Here is a 22,337-nt window from a genome sequence, read left to right on the forward strand (position 1 = left end):
CCCCCTTCTCCCCCCCCTCTCTCTCTCTCCCCCCTACCTCTCTCTCTCACCCCCCCACTTCCTCCCCATCTCACTCTCTCTCCCCCCCTTCTCTCTCTCTCTCCCCCCTTCTCTCTCTCTCTCCCCCCCTACTCTCTCTCTCTCTCCCCCCCTTCTCTCTCTCTCTCCCCCCCCTTCTCTCTCTCTCTCTCCCCCCCTTCTCTCTCTCTCTCTCCCCCCTTCTCTCTCTCTCTCCCCCCCTTCTCTCTCTCTCTCCCCCCCTTCTCTCTCTCTCTCTCCCCCCCTTCTCTCTCTCTCTCCCCCCCTTCTCTCTCTCTCTCCCCCCCTTCTCTCTCTCTCTCTCCCCCCTTCTCTCTCTCTCTCTCCCCCCCCTTCTCTCTCTCTCTCCCCCCCCTTCTCTCTCTCTCTCCCCCCCTTCTCTCTCTCTCTCCCCCCCTTCTCTCTCTCTCTCCCCCCCTTCTCTCTCTCTCTCACCCCCCCTCTCTCTCTCTCTCTCTCCCCCCCTTCTCTCTCTCTCTCCCCCCCTTCTCTCTCTCTCTCCCCCCCTTCTCTCTCTCTCTCCCCCCCTTCTCTCTCTCTCTCCCCCCCTTCTCTCTCTCTCTCCCCCCCTTCTCTCTCTCTCTCCCCCCCTTCTCTCTCTCTCTCCCCCCCTTCTCTCTCTCTCTCCCCCCCTTCTCTCTCTCTCTCCCCCCCTTCTCTCTCTCTCTCCCCCCCTTCTCTCTCTCTCCCCCCTTCTCTCTCTCTCTCCCCCCCTTCTCTCTCTCTCTCTCCCCCCCTTCTCTCTCTCTCTCCCCCCTTCTCTCTCTCTCTCCCCCCCTTCTCTCTCTCTCCCCCCTTCTCTCTCTCTCTCCCCCCTCTCTCTCTCTCTCTCCCCCCCTTCTCTCTCTCTCTCCCCCCCTTCTCTCTCTCTCTCCCCCCCTTCTCTCTCTCTCTCCCCCCCTTCTCTCTCTCTCTCCCCCCCTTCTCTCTCTCTCTCCCCCCTTCTCTCTCTCTCTCCCCCCCTTCTCTCTCTCTCTCCCCCCCTTCTCTCTCTCTCTCCCCCCCTTCTCTCTCTCTCTCCCCCCCTTCTCTCTCTCTCTCCCCCCCTTCTCTCTCTCTCTCCCCCCCTTCTCTCTCTCTCTCCCCCCCTTCTCTCTCTCTCTCCCCCCCTTCTCTCTCTCTCTCCCCCCCTTCTCTCTCTCTCTCCCCCCCTTCTCTCTCTCTCTCCCCCCCTTCTCTCTCTCTCTCCCCCCCTTCTCTCTCTCTCTCCCCCCCTTCTCTCTCTCTCTCCCCCCCTTCTCTCTCTCTCTCCTCTCCCCCCCTTCTCTCTCTCTCTCCCCCCCTTCTCTCTCTCTCTCCCCCCCTTCTCTCTCTCTCTCCCCCCCTTCTCTCTCTCTCTCCCCCCCCTTCTCTCTCTCTCTCCCCCCCCTTCTCTCTCTCTCTCCCCCCCCTTCTCTCTCTCTCTCCCCCCCTTCTCTCTCTCTCTCCCCCCCTTCTCTCTCTCTCTCCCCCCCTTCTCTCTCTCTCTCCCCCCCTTCTCTCTCTCTCTCCCCCCCTTCTCTCTCTCCCCCCAACTGCTGTGATTTACTGAATGCCTCATTTACTACTTATATCTTAGCATTTTTTTTTACTTTAGAAATGGCAGATGATCAAACTGCTTTGTTTTATGATATTTATCTTGTCATCCTGAAAAAGGGATTTTAGTTCATTAGACAAAGCAAGAGCATCTTATAAACTGTCACATTCTGGGTGTCTTAGAGATTTAAAAAGATATATTTATGTACAGGAGCAGACACTTTGTGGGCTTACAATTGTGTGCACAACTTTTTATTTACCAAAATGCAGATGGTCAAATGCCTATGAGGTGATTTGCACCAACCAAATATGTGATCTGACCAGGAAGTCACTGCAATTGCATCTGCAAAACTGTGTGCACTGTTGTGTGTGCATCTGTGTAGTCCAGCAGGGTGCATGCTTATGCTTCAGTTCATTATTTTTATCCTTCTCAGGAATAGCATAGCACAGCATGGTATAGAATAGAATTGAACTAACCAGGTTGGAAAAGACCTTCAATATCATCAAGTCCAACCTATCACCCACCCAACACCATCTAATCAACTAAACCAGGGCACCAAACACCTCATCCAGTCTCTTCTTAAACATCTCCAGTGATGGTGACTCCACCACCTCCCTGGGCAGCATATTCCAATGGCCAGTCTCTCTTTCTGGGAAGAATTTCTTCCTAACATCCAGCCTAAACCTCCCCTGGTGCAGCTTGAGACTGTGTCCTCTTGTTCTGTTGATGGTTGCCTGGGAAAATAGACCAACCTCCACCTGTCTACAACCTCCCTTCAGGGAGTTGTAGACAGCAATAAGCCTCCTCTTCTCCAGGCAAAGCAACCCCAGCTCCCTCAGCCTCTCCTCATAGGGCTTGTGCTCCAGACCTCTCACCAGCTTTGTTGCCCTTAACAACTTGCTCACACTCCTTACTACAGTGAAACTTCCTGAACTGAGGATTTAGGTATCCTAAGGGTTTATTTAAAGTGTGTCTGGCACAGAGGCTTGAAATCTTTTCCACTGTACTATTTTCTCATAAAAGAATTAATTTTGCAAAGAAACTCTATTGTGGAAAACTAGGGGTTTTGTGTGTGTCTGCAGTTGGAAGGATAGTTCAGGCAGGCTTTGCATTTTCTAAGGCATTGAAAAGGCAAGCATTTCCTTTAGTTTTCCTCAAAATCTGAGTATTTTTAACTATGGAAAAATATTCTGTCTGTTTACAATGGTATCATAGTATCAGTCAGGGTTGGAAGAGACCACAAGGATCATCTAGTTCCAACCCCCCTGACACCCCACACTAGATCAGGCTGGCCAGAGCCTCATCCAGCCTGGGCTTAAACACCTCCAGGGATGGCACCCCCAACCACCTCCCTCGACAACCCATTCTAGGGTTTCACCACTCTCATGCTGAAGAACTTCCACCTCACATCCAGCCTGAATCTCCCCACCTCCAGCTTCATTCCTTTCCCCCTAGTCCTATCACTACCTGAGATCCTGAGAAGTCCCTCCCCAGCCTTCCTGTAGGCCCCCTTCAGATACTGGAAGGCCACAATGAGGTCACCTTGGAGCCTTCTCTTCTCCAGACTGAACAGCCCCAACTCCTTCAGTCTGTCCTCATAGGAGAGGTGCTCCAGCCCTCTGATCATCCTTGTGGCCCTTCTCTGGACACCTTCCAGCACCTCCATATCCCTCTTGTAATACACTATGCTGCTTGTTACAATTCTGAGTTACCACTCATTTTTAGCTATCCTGATTTTCTGATTAAATCTCAGTGGACCCCATGTCAGTGTTGGAGGCTTTTTCCTCTACTTTCATGTCAGTGAGGTGTTTGTTCTTAATTTACTGAAGCAAATATTTCTTCTTGGTCTATTTCCCCCCCCCCCCCCCCCCCCCCCCCTCCTATTTACTGCACCAGCCAAAAATAAATATGCTTCTAAGTGTTTCTCCCCAGTGGTGTTCCAGATCAAGATAACGTGGGTAGATTTGGGCAAGGGTCTGGAAATCTACACTGACTGCAGTATGGGATCTTGGGCAAATGATTTTAGTTTTCTTAATGTACTTATTTGCTTCATCCTTATGTTGCTACAGTGAGGCAATTAATCAGTGTGTCTCAAGCCCTTTGAAAATGGAAGCTGCAGCATTAATTACCATTAAACATTGACATGTTCATCTGCCTACACTTGTGCCTCTGATGAACCCCTGATAAGTCATTCTTCTCTGAGTGGTTTGGCTAAGGCTGCTTTCTGGAAATATTTTCCTTTTTCACTGTTAGTGTCAAGGATTAGCTGACAGTGATAATATGGATAAATACATCATAAAGGCAAAGATACGGCTGGCAGAAAAAAAAACCCTAAACCTGTAGTTGTTACTGAAAGATAAAGAAACAATACACAAAGAAAATTGTGCTTAATATGATGTAATAACACTGTTACAGGTTCTGAGAATGATGCAGGGATTGATTATGGGTTATTTGACCACTTCTGACTCACAGGGTTGCTGTAAGAACCAGATGACTGGTAGAACATTGCTAATGTGAAATAGGGAGACTAGGTGTTGCTTTATGGGTATAAGAGAAAAGCTGTGGGAACCTGTATCAAACTTCATTGTCTTGCTCCCTTGTGGTTCTCCCTCCAAACATGAGAAGAGGTGATGTCTTTGATGGCACCTATGGCTTTTTTTCCCCCCCAAGGACACAAGTGACAGCATGATTTTTCTAGTCTTCACACAGAATAGTAGGAAGAAATAGAATGAAAAGTATTTTAACTGTGATGCTGAAACTGATTTTTGTTTTCAAAAGAGCGCTGAAGAAAGCACAGCTTTGGCAAAAGCTTGGCCAAATGTAAGAATGAATATGAATATTGACGTGGCACTTGGTGCCATGGTCTAGTCATGAGGTCTGTGTTGATAGGTTGGATTTGATGATCCTCGAGGTCTCTTCCAACTGTGGTTATACTGTGATACTGTGAAATTGGCACACTCTCATTTGTGATAAGGAAATCAAAGTTCTCAGTTTTGGTGTGGGATCACTTTACTTTTTGACAAAAAAATGTCTATTGTTCTTCATATAAAGCAGGACATCAATAAAGTAAACTTTGGTAATTAGTTAAGGAACAAAATCTGGGGAGGAATTCCTTAACAAGAAGTCTCTCTGCAGGATCTCAGGTAGTGATAGGGCTAGGGGGAATGGAATGAAGCTGGAGGTGGGGAGATTCAGGCTGGAGGTGAGGAGGAGGTTCTTCACCATGAGAGTGGTGAAACCCTGGAATGGGTTGTCCAGGGAGGTGGTCGAGGCCCCGTTCCTGGAGGTGTTTAAGCCCAGCCTGGATGAGGCTGTGGCCAGCCTGATCTAGCGTGGGGTGTCCCTGCCCACGGCAGAGGGGTTGGAACTAGATGATCCTTGTGGTCCCTTCCAACCCTGAATGATACTATGAAAAGCTTAGATTGGATGTTTTGAGGTGTGTTCCCTGAGTGATAGAGCAGCCATTCCAGACCTGATGTGAGTGCATGTGGCAGTGGGCACATACCAGTAGATATTCTTATGTTTTGGCAAAGTTACCAATGCCCCAGTTAATTGGATAACCATCAATATAAAGCTGAATACAGCGTGGATAGGTGTGCATGTACTGCACATGGAGTACAATACTATGTCAAATATGAAGTAATCTTTTAAAAAGAAAGTAAGTCTGACATAAAGTGAAAAGGTGAGAATTAGTATGGCAAATGTGTGAGGATGTTTTGTTTGCCTCTGAGTGCTTCATTGTGTATTTACATTTCTTACTAAGATATCCAGGATGAGATCCCATATAAAGTTCTCTTTGTTGTATGAGGGTTAAATGTCCACAGTGCAGTAATTCTTTCTCTGGATACTATATCTCTATGCTCTTCTTGTTGCACAGTCACTCTTTCAGACTGTTATGTGACACTGTGGCTGCCTACTGCCTCAAATGAGAAGGTTCGGACCAGAACCATCAGGAACAGCAAAAACCCTGTCTGGAATGAAGCTTTCTGCTACAAGATTGACCGTCGAGTCAAGGTAGTGAAAATAGATGTTTCTCACCATTTGCTGTCTGCAGGTGGTCAGCAGATAATGCAAAATTGCAATATGACAATATGTATTTAACTATTTCCAAACACTGGAGGTATTGGAGTCCTCAGAAATAAACCCAGCCCTCTGTTGCTTACGTCCTCCTTGGTTTTGTTGTGCTCCAGCTATTTGTTAACTGAATACCTGCTGTACTGAAGCAGTTAAATGTCCTGCAGAATGTGGCCTTCCTGTCCTCTTCTGCATCTTGACATACACAAATGAAACCTGGGATAAAGTTCACATATAGATAACAGCAAGATCAGTTAGTTCTAGATATGGCCAAAAGGAAATCTTTTAAACATCGTTTATGTACTTAGAACCAAATGCCCTAAAATAAGTGTAGAAACATTTAATACAGTTATTGATCACAAATTCATGAATGTTCTGCGTGATCTGATTGTCTTACTTATTTCCTCAGGCAGACAAGCCTTCTGCCTTGTGTATGTGCAATTATCAGTAATATGGATTCTAATACTCCCAAGTCTCTTTCCCTTTTCTGTTTCTCATTTTTTCCTTCTCCTAACACTGGAGAGGGAGGACAACCTAATCTTGAGATTTTCCTGCCTTAGGGAGCTCTTAGATATCACAAAATTATTTGGGTTGTAAGAGAGCATTAAGGTCATCTAGTCCAACCCCTCTGCACATCTTCAACGAGATAAGATTGCTCTGAGCCCCATCTATAGATACAGAAAGACACAGAAACGAGATGCAGAAATAACTCTCTGATATTCTTAAACTCTTCTTGCAGAATGTGCTAGAACTAAAGGTCTGTGATGAAGACACAGTCACCAGGGATGATGAACTCTGCACAGTTCTCTTTGACATAGATAAACTCACTGTAGGCCGGACTGTTCGAGTGAAGTTTCAGCTGAATCCACAGGTGAGCAATGGAATTGCTGAGAACAAAAGCAAACTTTCCTTTCATCTGAATACATCCTTTGAAAGTATTTAATTAAAGGAAAAATCTATTTGAAATGTATTTTGCTGCTGTTATGAGAAAGACTTAAATTCCCTGTAGGAGTGCTCCAGGTTTTATTAAGAACAAATCTGTGCTTTATTAAGGACAAATCTTTGCTAAAAATCTAAGATGGAACCAGCTAGAACTAATTTCCTGGTGCATTAATTATGATTACTTTGTGGCATGGTTATTGGCCTTTGGTATAATTTCTGAATTTTCAGCCACTTTAAGCTGTAATTAAAGCAGCTGATTCTTGTTGTGTTGGGAATTAAAACCTGAAAAATGGTTGTTTTAGCAAAATAACAGTTCCTATGTCTGCATGCTTACATAGTGCTTAGAGTTAAACACATACCCCCAGTATCTTTAAACTCATTATCTTTACTTGGCACCGTGGGGCTTTTGTGCCCCATGAATTTGTTCTAAATAGATCTTTTGCAAATTATATGTAACAGGTTTGGTGAAAGACAAGAAGGCCAATGGCATCCTGGCCTGGATCAGGAGCAGTGTGGCCAGCAGGAGCAAGGAGGTCATTCTGCCCCTGTAGTCATCACTGGTTAGGCCACACCTTGAGTACTATGTCCAGTTATGGGCTTCTCAGTTTAGGAAGGAGGTTGAGTTGCTGGAACGTGTCCAGAGAAGGGCAACAAAGATGGAGAGGGGTTTGGAACACAAGCCCTATGAGGAGAGGCTGAGGGAGCTGGGGTTGCTTAGCCTGGAGAAGGAGAGGCTCAGGGGAGACCTTATTGCTCTCTACAGCTACCTGAAGGGAGGCTGTAGCCAGCTGGGGGTTGGTCTCTTCTCCCAGGCAATCAGTGACAGAACAAGAGGACACAGTCTCAAGCTGTGCCAGGGGAAGTTTAGGCTGGATGTTAGGAAGAAGTTCTTCCCAGAAAGAGAGATTGGCCATTGGAATGTGCTGCCCAGGGAGGTGGTGGAGTCACAGTCACTGGAGGTGTTTAAGAAAAGACAGGATGGGGTGTTTGGTGCCATGGTTTAGTTGATTAGATAGTGTTGGATGATAGGTTGGACTTGATGATCTTGAAAGTCTTTTCCAACCTGGTCTGGTCTGGTCTGGTCTATTCTATTCTATTCTGAAAAATAAGTAATGTGCCTTTCTTTCTTCCCACCCCTGCCTCTTTAGGCACGTGAAGAGCTGGAGGTGGAGTTCACATTGCAGAACACGTGAGTAGAATTCCAAATTCTATATAAACTGTTGTGTTCAAATATATATTCAAATAATATACATTCAAGTATGAAAGTAGTCTGCAAAGCTGGTTCATATGTGACAGTGCTTCTTAAACTTGCAGTCTCTGAAAGCCACATCTATATGTTTTCATTCAAGTCTAGTAAGTGAGAATGTCAAAACACATAGTTTTAGGTTAAAAATTGCTGAAAATGTCTTCTTTTTTTTTCTTTTTGCTACCTTCTGGGCACCAACTTCCTCTTGTTCTCTTTATGTTATTGCATCAATACACAAGGAACTGTGAGGACTGTTACAATATTCAGGAAATGCTGACCCTTAGAAGAAGGGGTTCCAAGCCTCACTGTTTCCTGTCTCCTCTGGAAATCTGGCTTTTCAAATCTACAGCACTATAAAATGCTCTTCTGTAACTTGACCTATTCAACTCATCTGGCTACACATGTGAAGCTGTGGTAGACTTGAGTATCACCTACAGCAGAGAGGGGAGCTGAATACTCTGCTTAAAGTAAGGTGCAAAGGTCACTGTGGGAGGCTGAGGACTAAGGAACCAGGAAAACTGGAGGAGCATTACTAGCTTCACTTGGTAGGCTTGAAAGCTGTGCTAGATGGAGTCAATGATGTTCTGCCCATCAGTTGAGTCTGGAATAAAGGTGTAAGCACATCTTCAAGTCATGGAATATTATGATCATGGTAAGCTCTTTAGAGGGGATTCCCCCCCCAGCATAGAAAATTATAATGTCAAGAGTAATTAATGGAAGGATTTGTTCACTAAAATTGGAAACAAGAGATTATCAAAGGTAATGCAAAGAGCCCTGCTTATAACCTCTTACAGACTGAAGTAGCTGAGATGGGCCAACAAAAAGCTATGGACCAAACCAGACTCTCTGTTAAATAAGCTCATCAGGGTGTGACAAAAATATTTGGCATTGCTGGATGGGGGAAGTGTTGACAGAGATTAATGTTCAGAGTGGGAGAGCCAATCCTACAGCTAAGAAGTAGTACAGGTAACCATGAGGGACAGTTTCTACAAATCTGACATTGGGATGGGAACAATGAGAGCTGCTTTTTTTTGGAGTAAATATGGCAACTTATATCTGAAATTAAGAGTTACTCCCACCAACACTTTTTGTCTGGCACTACCTATCTGAACTGATTTCTCATTCCTTCTGCATCTTGATTTCAGACTTCACCAGCTTTAAAATTTACTGTATGAGCCTGGTCTTTCTTTCCAGCATTTCAGATGACTACACCAACAGTGGTGGCTTTGTCACTCCTATTTTGGTTTGCCTGTTGGCCTCACGGCAAAAATTGCTTGCTGTTACTGTTACCAATGAACATTGTAAACATTCCCTCATGATACACTGGTAGGCTGTATGAAATGGGTTCCCGCATTTTTACACTTTACCTTTTATTTAAAATGGAAGAAAACCTTCATTTTGGTAGCTTGGTTTCCACGACTGCAAGATGTGTGCCCCCTCTAGTTTTGACTCGCCCACACGCCACTCCTGCAGTACCTTCAAATACTCCACCTCTCTGCTGCCACTACTCATGGCAGGCACTGAGAGTCAGATGTTTGATCCTAAGGACACAGAGAGGAAGGCATGCTCCTTCCTCCAAGTGCCTTTTCAACAGCAACAGAGCCAAGGGATTGCAAACGCCTGCCCAGTGTTTTATGGGCCCATAGCACACGCCCAGATGGCATGAAAGCTGCTGCCCTCAAGCAGCAATGACAGAAAAGGTAAGGTCATTGTACACAGGCTGCTGACTTGCAAGCTATAGCGCTTTTTGTGCTATTTTCTGGTGATTATCAAAGGTAACGTGGACTCTCCTTTGTGTCTCCACTAGTGTCCAGAATCAGCATGAGCCTCTACGGGCTGCTACAGGCACTGGGTCCCGCTTGACCAGGTGGCTTCGCTCACTCAACATCCCCCTCCCCTCTGACCTCTTCTGAAGCCCACACCTGACACTGACGGGCCACAAAGAGACTTCTGATGAACTAAAAGGTACTTCAAGTTTCCACAAAGAGGTCTGAGGCCACCAGAGTATTTGTCTGGTCCACTGATCTTCTTTTTGGCCTTTTCTGTTTTTCAGGTATCCCAAGCTGAGGAGGCGAATCTCAACCAGCTCTTAGAAGAATGAAGGACCTCTGTTACACAACCTTTCATCTCAGCTCCCTTTCCCTTTCCTTCTTTTTCAACTGTGAAAGCCTATGCTGAAAACAAAGCCCACTTAACGCAAATAAATGTAAATAGGTGTACAAAAAGTTGTATAAAGGCTAAATGTTAATTATTGAAATATGGCAAAAGCATGATTTAAAACCAAAATAAAAGTATTTTTTTTCTTTCTGTAGTTCTGCTGTGTTATGTTGAGAAGTTTGCCCCCTATGTGTGGGGACCAGCAGATTATGCTAGCTATGTGTTTTGGGCACTGCTGAAGAAACTCTCAGAGCAGGCTAAGTCCTCAGCTGTCAGAGGCCAAATGTCCTGTTTGTCTTTGCAGCAGGAGTTCACAGAGCCTCAAGGGGCACTGAAGGCCAAAGTTTTAGGTTAAGAAAGATAACAAACAAATAATCTATGAGGTGAATACAATTTTCTTTACTGAAATAATGACCCTCTCCCATGCTTTTTTTTTGGGTAGTCAGAAAGCTCAGAAAAGTATCCTTCACTTTGTGGAGGCCACTAAAAGGAGAGGCTAGATCTGATATGAAAGAACTAAAATTTTGTAGATAAGTGTCAAACAATCCAGATTCTCTGTTAAAATGTAGCACAGCACAGAAGTGAACTCTAAATGTGAAATGCAATATGAGTTTGAATGTCTGTAACTTCCCATTCAATATTGCCCATTTTATTATGAGTCAGGCACGATATAAAAAGGAGAAGGCAGGAGTCTGAGATGTATCAAGTGGTAGGAAGTGATCCCTGGGCTCACAGAGCCCATTGAAGTCTTATCCATCCCTTTAATAGACATTTAGAGCAGAAGGATGCCCAGGATCCCTGTTCTGCCTTCCCCTGCCACAGGCCACAATATGCCCCCAGTTCTCACAGTAAACCTGAGGTCTGCATTCTAAAAGACCACTAATCACAAACTGTGATGGGGGAGAGGACATCAGTGTTTGTATGTGTGACAAGAGCTGTATAAGAGTAGGTTGGCTGTTCAGGAAATTACCAGCTAATCCTGAGAAGCTGATGTTTTTCAGTGCTCCAGAGATAGAAAAAATATTCATAGGTCCCTTCTAACCTGAATAGTAAGATTTCTTCTCAGCTGAGTTTCTAGTCACAGCTAATCTCCAAACCTCTGGAGAAAGGTGAGTGCCCTTGTTCTTCATAAAACAAATCTGTATATAATCAGTCTAAAAATAATAATAGCAATAATATGAAAGATTAGAAGCATCTTCCTTATGCTGTGATCAGCAGAAGCCTTGAAATGTGGGATATAAAGGTTGCAGGTGCAGTGCGGGGAGTAATCAACAAGTGACAGTAGCAGCTGGACTTCCTTACAACAGTGGTGACACCCCAAGAGGGACATTTCAGATGTCAGTGCTTAACACCTGTGTTGTCCTGCTTCTTCCCAGGAGCCTTCCAAGCCATTCTATCTAACACAGCAGGTTCTTCCACTCTGTTTGAAGGCCATGCCTTGGACCTCCTAACTAAGTCTAACTTGCTGATACCAATACCTCAAGCAGTACTACTGGTGGAAACACAAAGGAGAGTCCACGTTACCTTTGATAATCACCAGAAAATAACACAAAAAGCACTAAAGCTTACAAGTCAGCAGCCTGTGTCCAATGACCTTACCTTTTCTGTCATTGCTGCTCGAGGGCAGCAGCTTTCATGTTGTGTGTTTGTTTGTTTGTTTGTTTGGTGGTGGTGGTGGCTTAGTTTGTTTCACTTGAAAGTTTTTCCTGAGAGGTCTGCACTGTATGCAGCCAATTCATGTTTTCTTCTATAAGAAAAATACTGATCTGGAAATGAAATTTCAAGCTGTTTATAAGCTTTGAAGCTTTGGGAGAATTCTTTGTCACAGGAAATTTTACAAAGCTATTTTCGTGGCTGTTTAAACTGAAATACAGAATATAGAATTAACCAGGTTGGAAAAGACCTCAGAGATCATTGAGTCCAACCTATCACCCAACACCATCTAATCAACTAAACCATGGCACTGAGTGCCCCACCCAGTCTCTTCTTAGACACTTCCAATGATGGTGACTCCACCACCTCCCTGGGCAGCCTGTTTCAATGACCAATCACTCTTTCTGTGAAGAACTTCTTCCTAGCATCCGGCCTAAACTTCACCTGGCACAGCTTGAGACTGTGTCCTGCTTTTCTGGATTATAGTAATGTAATTAATCTGGTTTTAAAGTCAGATTTTATCCCTGTTTTCAGCTGAGACTAAATAGATACCTCAACTATGTAAATATGTGACACTACAGAGTGTATCATCCATAACTTGTAAAGTCAGAATAAACAGCTCACACTCTCTGAGGCAGGCTGGGGATTTGGTGCTCAGTCCTTATTATTTTATGTGTGTGTGTATCTATGTATTCCCTTTGGACCTACTTGGATTATTGAGATACTGTATGGATTTACACCTCCAATGTAATGAAATGGTGATTTTTAAAGATATCCTTAATGACACATTGGCTGATTTAGCTGAAGGAAAAAAGATTTTAAAATGCAACAATTGGCTTCTGCTTTATTTGAATCCACTTCTGCCCTTAGATGAAAAAGTGGAAACACATCTACATAGACACTCATTTCTTACAGTCCCATGTGTGTTTTGCAAATCCCTTTGCAGGGGTGAGTACAATTTCTTCTGCTGCTAAGGTGCTATTTTGAAAACTGTTGCTGTCTAGGCAAGTGTGTAAGTGTTTCAGCTGAAAAAACCGTGGGTCAGACTCTCAAAACAATCAAGATGGATGTAACAGCCCCCAGCCTCACTATGTCACATTTCAGAATTCATTACATGGTGTGAAAACCCCACAGGAGTGAAAGCCCAGTTTTGTATTCTGACATGACTGGATGGGACTTGCTACTTAGCCTGTCACCTAGAACTACGCTTGACAAAAACTTCGAAGTGTTTTTGAGTGAGAATATTGAAGTCAGAAATGTCAAAGATGATGGAGGTAAAATGAGTAATGTGCTAACACACAGACTCAAATAGTTCTTCAAGTTGTCCCATCCATGACTCTATATTTTCTGCTTTATTTTCCAGGCTGGACTATCCTGATGCCATTATTACTAATGGAGTGCTAGTGGTAATGTATATTTCTATACAATTTTTCCTGTGACTCTTCAACAAATGTTCATTCTTTTAAACTCTGGAAACCTTGAGCTGTGTCCCAAAGCAAGCACTACCAGACACACTATTCTGCTGAGAACAAGGATCTCTTGTGGCACTAAGGATCTCTGTTTTGCCATCACTCCGGTGCAGTGCCACCTTCTGTGAAGGCACGCTGTGAGGTTGCTCTCAGCATTCATTTGTCACCTATTTTCTTCTATACAATTGAATTACCTACCCATTATTCCCACATTATACCCAGAACAGTCAGGGGTTGATGAAGAAAGTGATAAAAAGCTTATGAGAAGAGTCCAATATCTCAATATGCCTGTTATTTGAATAGCACTCATCTTGGGGATCTTACCAATATCTAAAGGTCAGCTATCAAGAGGATGGGGCCAGATTATTTTTGGTGATACTTAGTGACTGGATAAGGGGCAAGGGACACAAACTGGAACACAGGAAGTTGCATATGAACATGAGGAAAAACTTCTTTATTTTAAAGGTGACAAGAGCTCTGGACCACATTGCCCAGAGAGGTTGTGGAGTCTCCTTCTATGGAGAAATTCAAAACCCTGTGCAACTCACTCTAGGTGAACCTATCTCAGCAGAGGGTTGGACTAGATGATCTCCATATCCAACCCCTACCACCCTGTGATTCTATTATTCTTTAGTTGACTGTCTCTCAAGTTCAAGCAGCATGTGAGTTGTTCCTCTTCACTTTCAAACTTAGAGAATATACCATGTCACCATTGTCCTCATGTTATTTGAAGGCATAGTATTAGATAACAACTGTGTTGCTCACTGATCATCCAGAGGGGTTGGTTGGGAACAGTGTGTATCACTAACAATGACATTCACAGTTCTCTAAATCACCATTTATCCGCTCTTGCTGCAGGCACGAGAGGTTTCCTGTTTGGAGGTCAGAGTGGATACGGGGAAGCTGAAGCAGCAATCCACAAGTGAGGTTATTGCTTCATTAACCTATTGTTCCTGTGCTGTGATTCAGTTGTTATAACAGATGTTGAAAAATTAATGATCAGTTGTGCACGGATCTAAGCTTTGTCACGTAATGTTTGGCTTTGCCATGCCCCACCTGCCAGAAAGATTGTATGTCAAAATTCAGGTTAGTCAGGTCTTTCATTCTAAGGCAAATCTTACACCAATGCAAAATTCATCCATAGATAATAGGATTAAAACTGAAGGGGGAGAGGGGAGGAAAGGAAATATTAATTGGTTTTGTTTATTGCTTGTTCAAAATGAAAACGTTTGACTAAGTTGGACCTTCTTTTAAAATGATCTCACAATGAATAGGTAGAAATCTTATCCTGGATGTTTAAGTTGGACTTGAGCATATGAAAGGTTTCTTCTTAGCTGGAGTTGTTTAGCCTGGAGAAGAGGAGGCTCAGATGAGACCTTATTGCTCTCTACAATTATAGTTTCATAGTTTCATAGTTTCATTCAGGGTTGGAAGGGACCACAAGGATCATCTAGTTCCAACCCCCCTGCCATGGGCAGGGACACCCCACACTAGATCAGGCTGGACAGAGCCTCATCCAGCCTGCTCTTAAACACCCCCAGGGACGGGGCCTCGACCACCTCCCTGGACAACCCATTCCAGGGTTTCACCACTCTCATGGTGAAGAACCTCCTCCTCACATCCAGCCTGAATCTCCCCACCTCCAGCTTCATTCCATTCCCCCTAGTCCTATCACTACCTGAGATCCTCAGAAGTCCTTCCCCTGCCTTCCTGTAGGCCCCCTTCAGATACTGGAAGGCGACAATTAGGTCACCTCGGAGCCTTCTCTTCTGCAGACTGTACAGCCCCAACTCCTTCAGTCTGTCCTCATAGGAGAGGTGCTCCAGCCCTCTGATCATCCTCGTGGCCCTTCTCTGGACACGTTCCAGCACCTCCACATCCCTCTTGTAATAGGGGCTCCAGAACTGGACACAGTACTCCAGGTGGGGTCTCACCAGGGCTGAGTAGAGGGGGAGGATCACCTCCCTCGACCTGCTAGCCACACTTCTCCTGATGCAGCCCAGGATCTGATTGGCTTTGCGGGCTGCAAGTGCACACTGAGAGCTCATGTTGAGCTTTTTGTCCACCAGCACCCCCAAGTCTCTCTCCTCAGGGCTATCCTCCAGCCAGTTACCTGAAGGGAGGTTGTAGCCAGGTGGGGGTTGGTCTCTTCTCCCAGGCAATCAGCACCAGAAAAGTTCTTCACAGAAAGAGTTATTTGCCATTAGAATGTGCTGCCCTGGGAGGTTGTGGAGTCACCATCCCTGGAGGTGTTCAAGAGGGGACTGGACGTGGCACTTGGTGCCATGGTTTTTTTAGTCATGAGGTGTTGGGTGGTAGGTTGGACTTGATGATCTTTGAGGTCTTTTCCAACCTTATTGACTCTATGATTCTGTGATTCATATCCAGGGTGTTGAAAGAGATTTTACTTTTTGTTGTTATTGTTGTTGTTAAGCAAAAATAATAAACTTAAGCTCCTAAGTTTACCTGTAAAAATGTATCAAAGCAAACCACCACCCAAGCACGACTTTGCCTGTAAAATGTAGCTCTAACAAACGTAGCAGGACTCTTCCTCAGTCTTTAAATTCATTGAAACAGTCAGTAGCTTGTGTAAAGCTGCTCTTCAGGGGGACAAAGATCTCAACAATCGTGGCTGCTTTGAGATAACGAATACATGGAAAATTGACCTTTCTGAAGAAAATCATAGCAGTGGCTGAGCTGCAGTGTAGGAAGCTTCAGCCTGAAATGTAAAGTGGGGAGGAAAGGTTAGTGGCCTAAAATTATATGCCTCTTGGCCCTGATCTTACAAGAGAACAGGATGTGATCTCTCTTGCTTTTCAATACAAGGAACCACTCTCATTCCTACAGCTGGGTCTCTCAGCACAGACACCTGCACCTTCACCCTTGGCTTTACAGGTTGTTTCAGTTTTGCTGACATGCCAAGTAGTCTGCTTGATTTGGGGGTTTGAGTCATTTGGCTGTTGTGGCAGACAAGACACACAGCAAATTGTAAATGACATCATATGAATGCTTCTCTCGTTTAATCCAAAATGCCTTTAAAAATGAACCTTGTTTTTATTTATTCATAGAAAGCACCTACAAAATAACAAGAGACATTGTTATTTTTTTTAAAAGTGTGATTTCTGAATATGAATATTTACAGAGATCCACCAAGGTGCTTTTACATCAGCTTTCAAGCTGTTTCAGTCACTCATTGTGTGAGGAAAATCAGGTACAAAGCACGCAGAGTAGAAGCAAGTTTTATGCATCAGTTATGTGTATTTGCTTGGAATAGTTGAAATTATCTTTGTTCTCTCTGTTTAGACCTGGAGCTCACATTTACAGTGAAAGGATCCCATGAAGGAAGCCAGAAGATTTTGCTGGACTCTGATGCCAGCCTCAGGATCATCACGTTTCACTGTGTCATCAATGACCAGACAAGACTGGATATCATATTACCAGAAGAGGTGCTTTCACATTCTCTGTTATCATTAACCTTAATGAAGTTAGATGAAGCAATTAATGTAACCAGCAAACTGAACTGGGAGGACATTTAGACATGACAAATCTTTCACGTGCACTTCCCTACCACTTTTCACACTGTTTCAGGTGGCAGAAAGGAATGAAACAGAGAAATCCGGGGTCCTTTCTTTCCCTTTGAAGTCACTCCCTCTGCAGAAGGAAATAATAGTAGAAGAGGTAAGTGCTGTGAGCTGTTTGGAATAAATATTTTCAAAATGTGCTTAATGTTGTCCTGCTGGAAAAAAAAAGCTGCCAAGTGAACAGTGCCACTCTGTAAAATTGTACATTGATATAGGCTGGGCAGGGACTGGCTTGAGAGCAGTGCTGAAGATGGGGGTGCTGGTGGATGGGAAGCTCAGCATGAGCCACCAGTGTGCACCTGAAGCCCAGAAAGCCAATCACATCCTGGCCTGCATCAAGAGAAGCATAGCCAGCAGGTTGAGGGAGTTGATTGTCCTCTTCTACTCCACTCTGGTGAGACCCCACCTGGAGTACTGTGTCTAGTTCTGGAGTCCCTATTACAGCAAGGATCTGGAGGTGCTGGAACATGTCCAAAGAATGGCCATAAGGATGATCAGAGGGCTGAAGCAGCTCTCCTATGAGGACAGGCTGAGTGTGTTGGGGCTTTTCAGACTGGAGAAGAGAAGCATCCGAGGAGACCTTCCAATATCTTAAGGGGCCCACAAGAAAGCTGGGGAGAGACTTCTTAGGGTCTCAGTTTGTGATAGAATTAGGGGCAATAGACCAAAACTAGAAATGGGTAGATTCAGATAGGGTGTTAGGAAGAAGTCCTTCACCATGAGGGTGGTGAGACACTGGAACAAGTTGCCCAGGGAGGTGGTAAAAGCCTCATCCCTGGAGGTTTCTAAGGCCAGGCTGGATGTGGCTCTGAGCAACCTGATCTAGTGTGTGGTGTCCCTGCTGATGGCAGGGGAGTTGGAACTAGATGATCCTTGAGGACCTTTCTAACCCTGACAATACTCTGATTCTATGATTCCATGACTATTGAAAACATTTTAAAAAATGAAGACCACCCTATTCATTTTTAAGGAAGCAGGTATGCTAACAATAATTGTATTATATACATTGCAAGCCTGAAGCCCAAAATTGGAATGAAGTGGTTTCAAGGAACGAAAATGACTGCCATGTAGCCAGCTGGGGGTTAGTCTCTTCTCCCAGGCAATCAGCACCAGAACAAGATGACACAGTCTCAAGCTGTGCCAGGGGAGGTTTAGGCTGGATGTTAGGAAGAAATTCTTCACAGAAAGAGAGACTGGCCATTGGAATGTGCTGCCCAGGGAGGTGGTGGAGTCACTGTCACTGGAGGATTTTAAGAGGAGACTGGATGAGGCACTTGGTACCATGGTCTAGTTGATTGAATAGGGCTGGGTGATAGGTTGGACTTGCTGATCTCGAAGGTCTTTTCCAACCTGGTTAATTCTAACTGGAACAACCCAGAACACAAGCTTAATTGTGATCTTAATTTGTCTAAGTATTGATATTGAGAATGCTTTTGTATGTGATTTTTTTCTTCTCTTTCCACCCCCTTCCCCTCATTTAATAAGGGAACTTGCTTCATTCTAATTCCTTTCACATGTCCTCACTGTGAGCTGGTGTAACATGCAAACTTGTGGCACACCAACATCCCCAAATAGGCTTCTTAGAAAACAAAATTTGATTCCAGAGTAGGAAGTGAGACTTAGGTTAATTGTACAAAAAATCATGTCCTTAGCTATGTGAATTATTATTTTAGAGACCCCTCTCTTACTGAAAGGTCATGGTCTGAGTTTGGAGGAAGGAAATGTTTTAAAATTTGGTGATGATTAGCTTTGTTTTCTGGATTTCTAGGATCATTCCTTTCACTTGTGCCTGACAGCACGGAAATGGTAAGATGGCCTCTTTTTGTCCTATCATCCAGGATTACTATAAACTAGCTTTCTAGGGGTTTTTCTGTCATAGGTGGAGAGATGAACATGTGCCACGTGAGTGCTTTGTCCTCTGCTCATGTGGTGTCTGAGGTAAGTGTGAGTCTACCACAGTTACAGGATCACGCAGTTCAAGATGAGCTTATGAACCTTGGTAGGTTTCTTCAGAGTAAATCAGCCTATTTTGTGAATACTGCTCTTAGACATGAGCAAAGCTGCTCATTTATACTGACAGTCAGGTCTACATTATGACTGAAATAAATTCTATCCCTCGCCAACTTCTCAAAGACACCAAAGCAAACATAGGGGCAGCCTGGCTTCTGCCCCTCTCCTGCTTCACTGAGCAGAATGCGGGCTGCAACCTGGCCACTTCCATCTCTACCAACCCATGCTCAAGGGCAGAATTGCACCAATTATAGGGCCTGCATTTGGGTTGGGGCAATCTCCAGTATCAGCACAGGTATGGGATGATGGGATTGAGAGCAGCTCTGAGGAAAAGGGCCAGGTGTTCTTGGTGGATGAAAAGCTGGATATGAGCTGGCAGTGCCTGCTTGCAACCCGGAAGGCCAATCGTATCCTGGGCTGCATCAAAAGCAGCATGGCCAGCAGGTTGAGAAAGGTGATTCTCCCCTTCTACTCCACTCTGATGACAACTCCCCATCAGGATAGAACACATCTGCTGTTAAGGAAAGCTGAGCAAGTTGGGGCTGTCCAGCCTGGAGCAGAAAAAGCTTTGGGGATACCTTACTGTGGCCTTTCATGAGTTAATAAGGAGCCTGTATGAAAGATGAGGACAATCTGTTTAATAAGGCCTGTTGTGACAGAACAAGGGGTGATGTTTTTAAACTAAGGGGATAGATTTAGATGAGATGTAAGAAGAAGCTTTAACAATGAGGTTGGTTGAAACACTGGCACAGGTAGTTCAGAGAGGTGTTAGCTGCTCTATCCCCTGGATACACTCAAGGTCCAGATGGTCTGGGCTCTGAGCAACCTGATTTTGTTGAAGATGCTCCTGCCCAGTGAAGGGGGGTTGAGCTAGGTGACCCTTAAAGGTCCCTTTCAACCAAAACCATTCCATAATTCTGTGAAAATTGTGGTACAACTGAAAACTTTGTAGGGTTCACAGCATTTGTATTGTTGGGTGGTATACAGAAGGGAAGCCAGGTTGGTTTTCAGAGCATGTTTCTGTAGGTAGAGTTCAGAGCATAGGAAGGAGAGCTACCTGCTCAATCTTGGCCCTTAACAGACTATGTTAAAATGTAAATCTAACAAATAGAGGTTTATAGAGAGAGAGCAAGAGAAATTTTAAGCTATCACTAAAAAGTTGTTTTTATAAGGTGGAATGATTGACCTTATTCTGTGTTCAAAATTGCACTGTGATATACTGAATTTGCTGGAGAACAGAGCTTATCAACAATAACACTTGAAACTTCCTTATTTGTGAAATACTGGTGAAAGGAAGCTCAGGATAGAATCTTCAGCCACCAGAGGGTGAGGTGACCCAGATTTGGTCAACATTGAGTGTTCTGCTCAGTAACAAGCACATTTGTGCTGCTGAAGGCACAAACATTGGCTACCATCTGATTGACTGTGTACCTTATTTTTTTCCCTGAATCTTTTTTGGCTTGTTCTTCACATTTCTCAAGGGACAAAATTCAGTGTATCCATCCATGTGGGCAAAATGATGGACATTTTTACATATTTCAAGGTGAAGCTTGTGAATGCTTAACTAGAAATCTGTTCAGCACACAAGTGAAAGCTGGATTTTACAGGACAGAGATTGAGCAGGGGGAGATCCTTGCTCTGCAGTCCAAGCTCCATCACACAGATCATTAGGACCTTCACTTTAAAGAGAATCAGTGATCTGTCAAAACCTGAGAACAGGTGATGGTGACATCACTTGAATTGTCCAGGATGTCATGGTGATGAGAAGGAATGGGTACAGAATAATTACTCCCTTTTGGTGGTCTTTCCCTGGCTGATGTGTCTTGTCTTTGTCCTCATGCTCACAAGAAATCTAAGGCACCTTGAAAAACTTCCTTTCATCCTCACTACTGCTCCTTACTGTCAAGAGACATGCTGTTTTTTCTTCTGTTCATATATATATATACACACATACATAGATACATACATATATATATATATATGAACAGAAGAAAAGATATATATATGTATGTATGCATACACACACACTTGTAAATATCTTAGTTTGCAGATGATTTGGGGAGTTTACTGGCTACATGCCATAAAGGTCTTGATATCAGCTATAAATGACATGTACATTGATTTGTCTCACTGTGTATTACAGCTCAGGAAACCTGGATGTGCGCTTGGGGTTTGGCCTGTGCGCAGAAGAGCGAGAATTCCTGTGGAAAAGGAAGAAACATGTTGCTGCTGCTCTGAAAAAGATTCTGAATCTGGAGGAGGACCTGAAAGAGCATGAGGCAAGCCAATATATTCCCTGGTACAACTTGCCCCTGGGGATCTGGGCCTTGATCACAATTTGAAACCACAAATGAAAAAAAAACACCCAACAACTTAATGAATCCTGCAGTTGTGGGGCAGGCCTGGCCATCTAAGGCAGGAGATGAACAAGAGAAGCAGTAGATGTTTCATGCAGCAGGGCATGATAGGCAGGATAATGCCTGTGCAGACCCCAACACTTCTCAACAGCTCCTCAGTTAAACTGATTCCTGTTTATGTTGCTCATGAGTCTCAGGAGGAAGACATACAGTGTGCAAACATGGAACAGCTGGAGGATGATGTCTGGGCAAGAGTGAGCATTAGCTCAGTAAGGAAGACAAGGTGGTGGTCATGTTATTTGTCATGGTCAGGGATTTTGAGGGATGGAAGCAAAAAATTCCACATGGACATCTAAATAAAAATACTTTGCGGGGTTTCTGCAGCAGCAAAGGTGTGCTGTGAGGAAAACTGACCACTAGAGTAAAACCATCAAGCTGGAAGAGAAGAATCTAACAGCACTGCGGAGTTATATAGATAAAATAGCTGATTGAAAGTGTCACATTATCAGTGGAGCCCCTGCTTCTGCCTCCATAATTCAGTCAGAAGCGTGGTAACTACTTATCTGTAGCGAGGGTATTGCAAATGGGAAAAGTGCAAACATACCAACAGCAAGAATCCTCTTTAGCTGACAATTAACAGAAACAGTGCTGTGTGAAATGTACAGATTTGTTTGGTTGGTGTGGGGTTTATTTCTTCTTCTTCTTCTTTTTTTTTTTTTTTTTTTTTTTTTTAAATTTTTAATAATATTTTGAATTTTGGAGCAGTGAATAGTATAGAAATGAAAATTCTTGAGAAATCAAGAATGTTTTTGCATGTCTTAGAGTTTCCTGACACTTTAAAAAGTAGTTGAGGTGGCAGGACTAGGATAAAATAGCATAGCATGGCATAGAATAGAATAGAGCAGGTTAGAAGAGACCTTCGAGATCATTGAGTCCAACCTATCACCCAACACCATCTAATCAACTAACCCATGGCACCAAGCACCCCATCCAGTCTCCTCCTAAACACCTCCAGTGATGGTGAATCCGCCACCTCCCTGGGCAGCCCATTCCAATGGGCAATCACTCTTTCTGTGAAGAACTTCTTCCTAGCATCCAGCCTAAACCTCCCCTGGTGCAGCTTGAGACTGTGTCCTCTTGCTCTGGTGATGATTGCCTGGGAGAAGAGACCCACCCCCACCTGGCTACAACCTCCCTTCAGGTAGTTGTAGACAGCAACGAGGTCTCCCCTGAGCCTCCTCTTCTCCAGGCTAAGCAACCCTAGCTCCCTCAGCCTCTCCTCCTAGGGCTTGT

The 22,337-nt window shown here is 44.1% G+C and overlaps 1 protein-coding gene across 2 annotated transcripts in view; it reads left to right on the top strand.

The window, feature by feature from the left end:
* The window catches only part of LOC137452734 (cytosolic phospholipase A2 epsilon-like), a 42,463-nt gene that overhangs the window by 9,581 nt on the left and 10,545 nt on the right, over positions 1–22,337 (top strand). For both annotated transcript variants that reach the window (XM_068161381.1, XM_068161382.1), the window contains 9 exons: positions 5,433–5,569; positions 6,369–6,500; positions 7,720–7,760; positions 12,991–13,033; positions 13,955–14,018; positions 16,400–16,542; positions 16,685–16,774; positions 18,446–18,483; positions 20,831–20,966. In XM_068161381.1, the coding sequence (XP_068017482.1) occupies positions 5,433–5,569; positions 6,369–6,500; positions 7,720–7,760; positions 12,991–13,033; positions 13,955–14,018; positions 16,400–16,542; positions 16,685–16,774; positions 18,446–18,483; positions 20,831–20,966 (824 nt within the window). The remainder of the gene's footprint in view (positions 1–5,432; positions 5,570–6,368; positions 6,501–7,719; positions 7,761–12,990; positions 13,034–13,954; positions 14,019–16,399; positions 16,543–16,684; positions 16,775–18,445; positions 18,484–20,830; positions 20,967–22,337) is intronic.

This window comes from Melanerpes formicivorus, unplaced genomic scaffold (genome assembly GCF_026170545.1).
Source record: "Melanerpes formicivorus ecotype bairdi unplaced genomic scaffold, bMelFor1.0.p_v2 SCAF_58, whole genome shotgun sequence".
Taxonomy (NCBI): domain Eukaryota; kingdom Metazoa; phylum Chordata; class Aves; order Piciformes; family Picidae; genus Melanerpes; species Melanerpes formicivorus.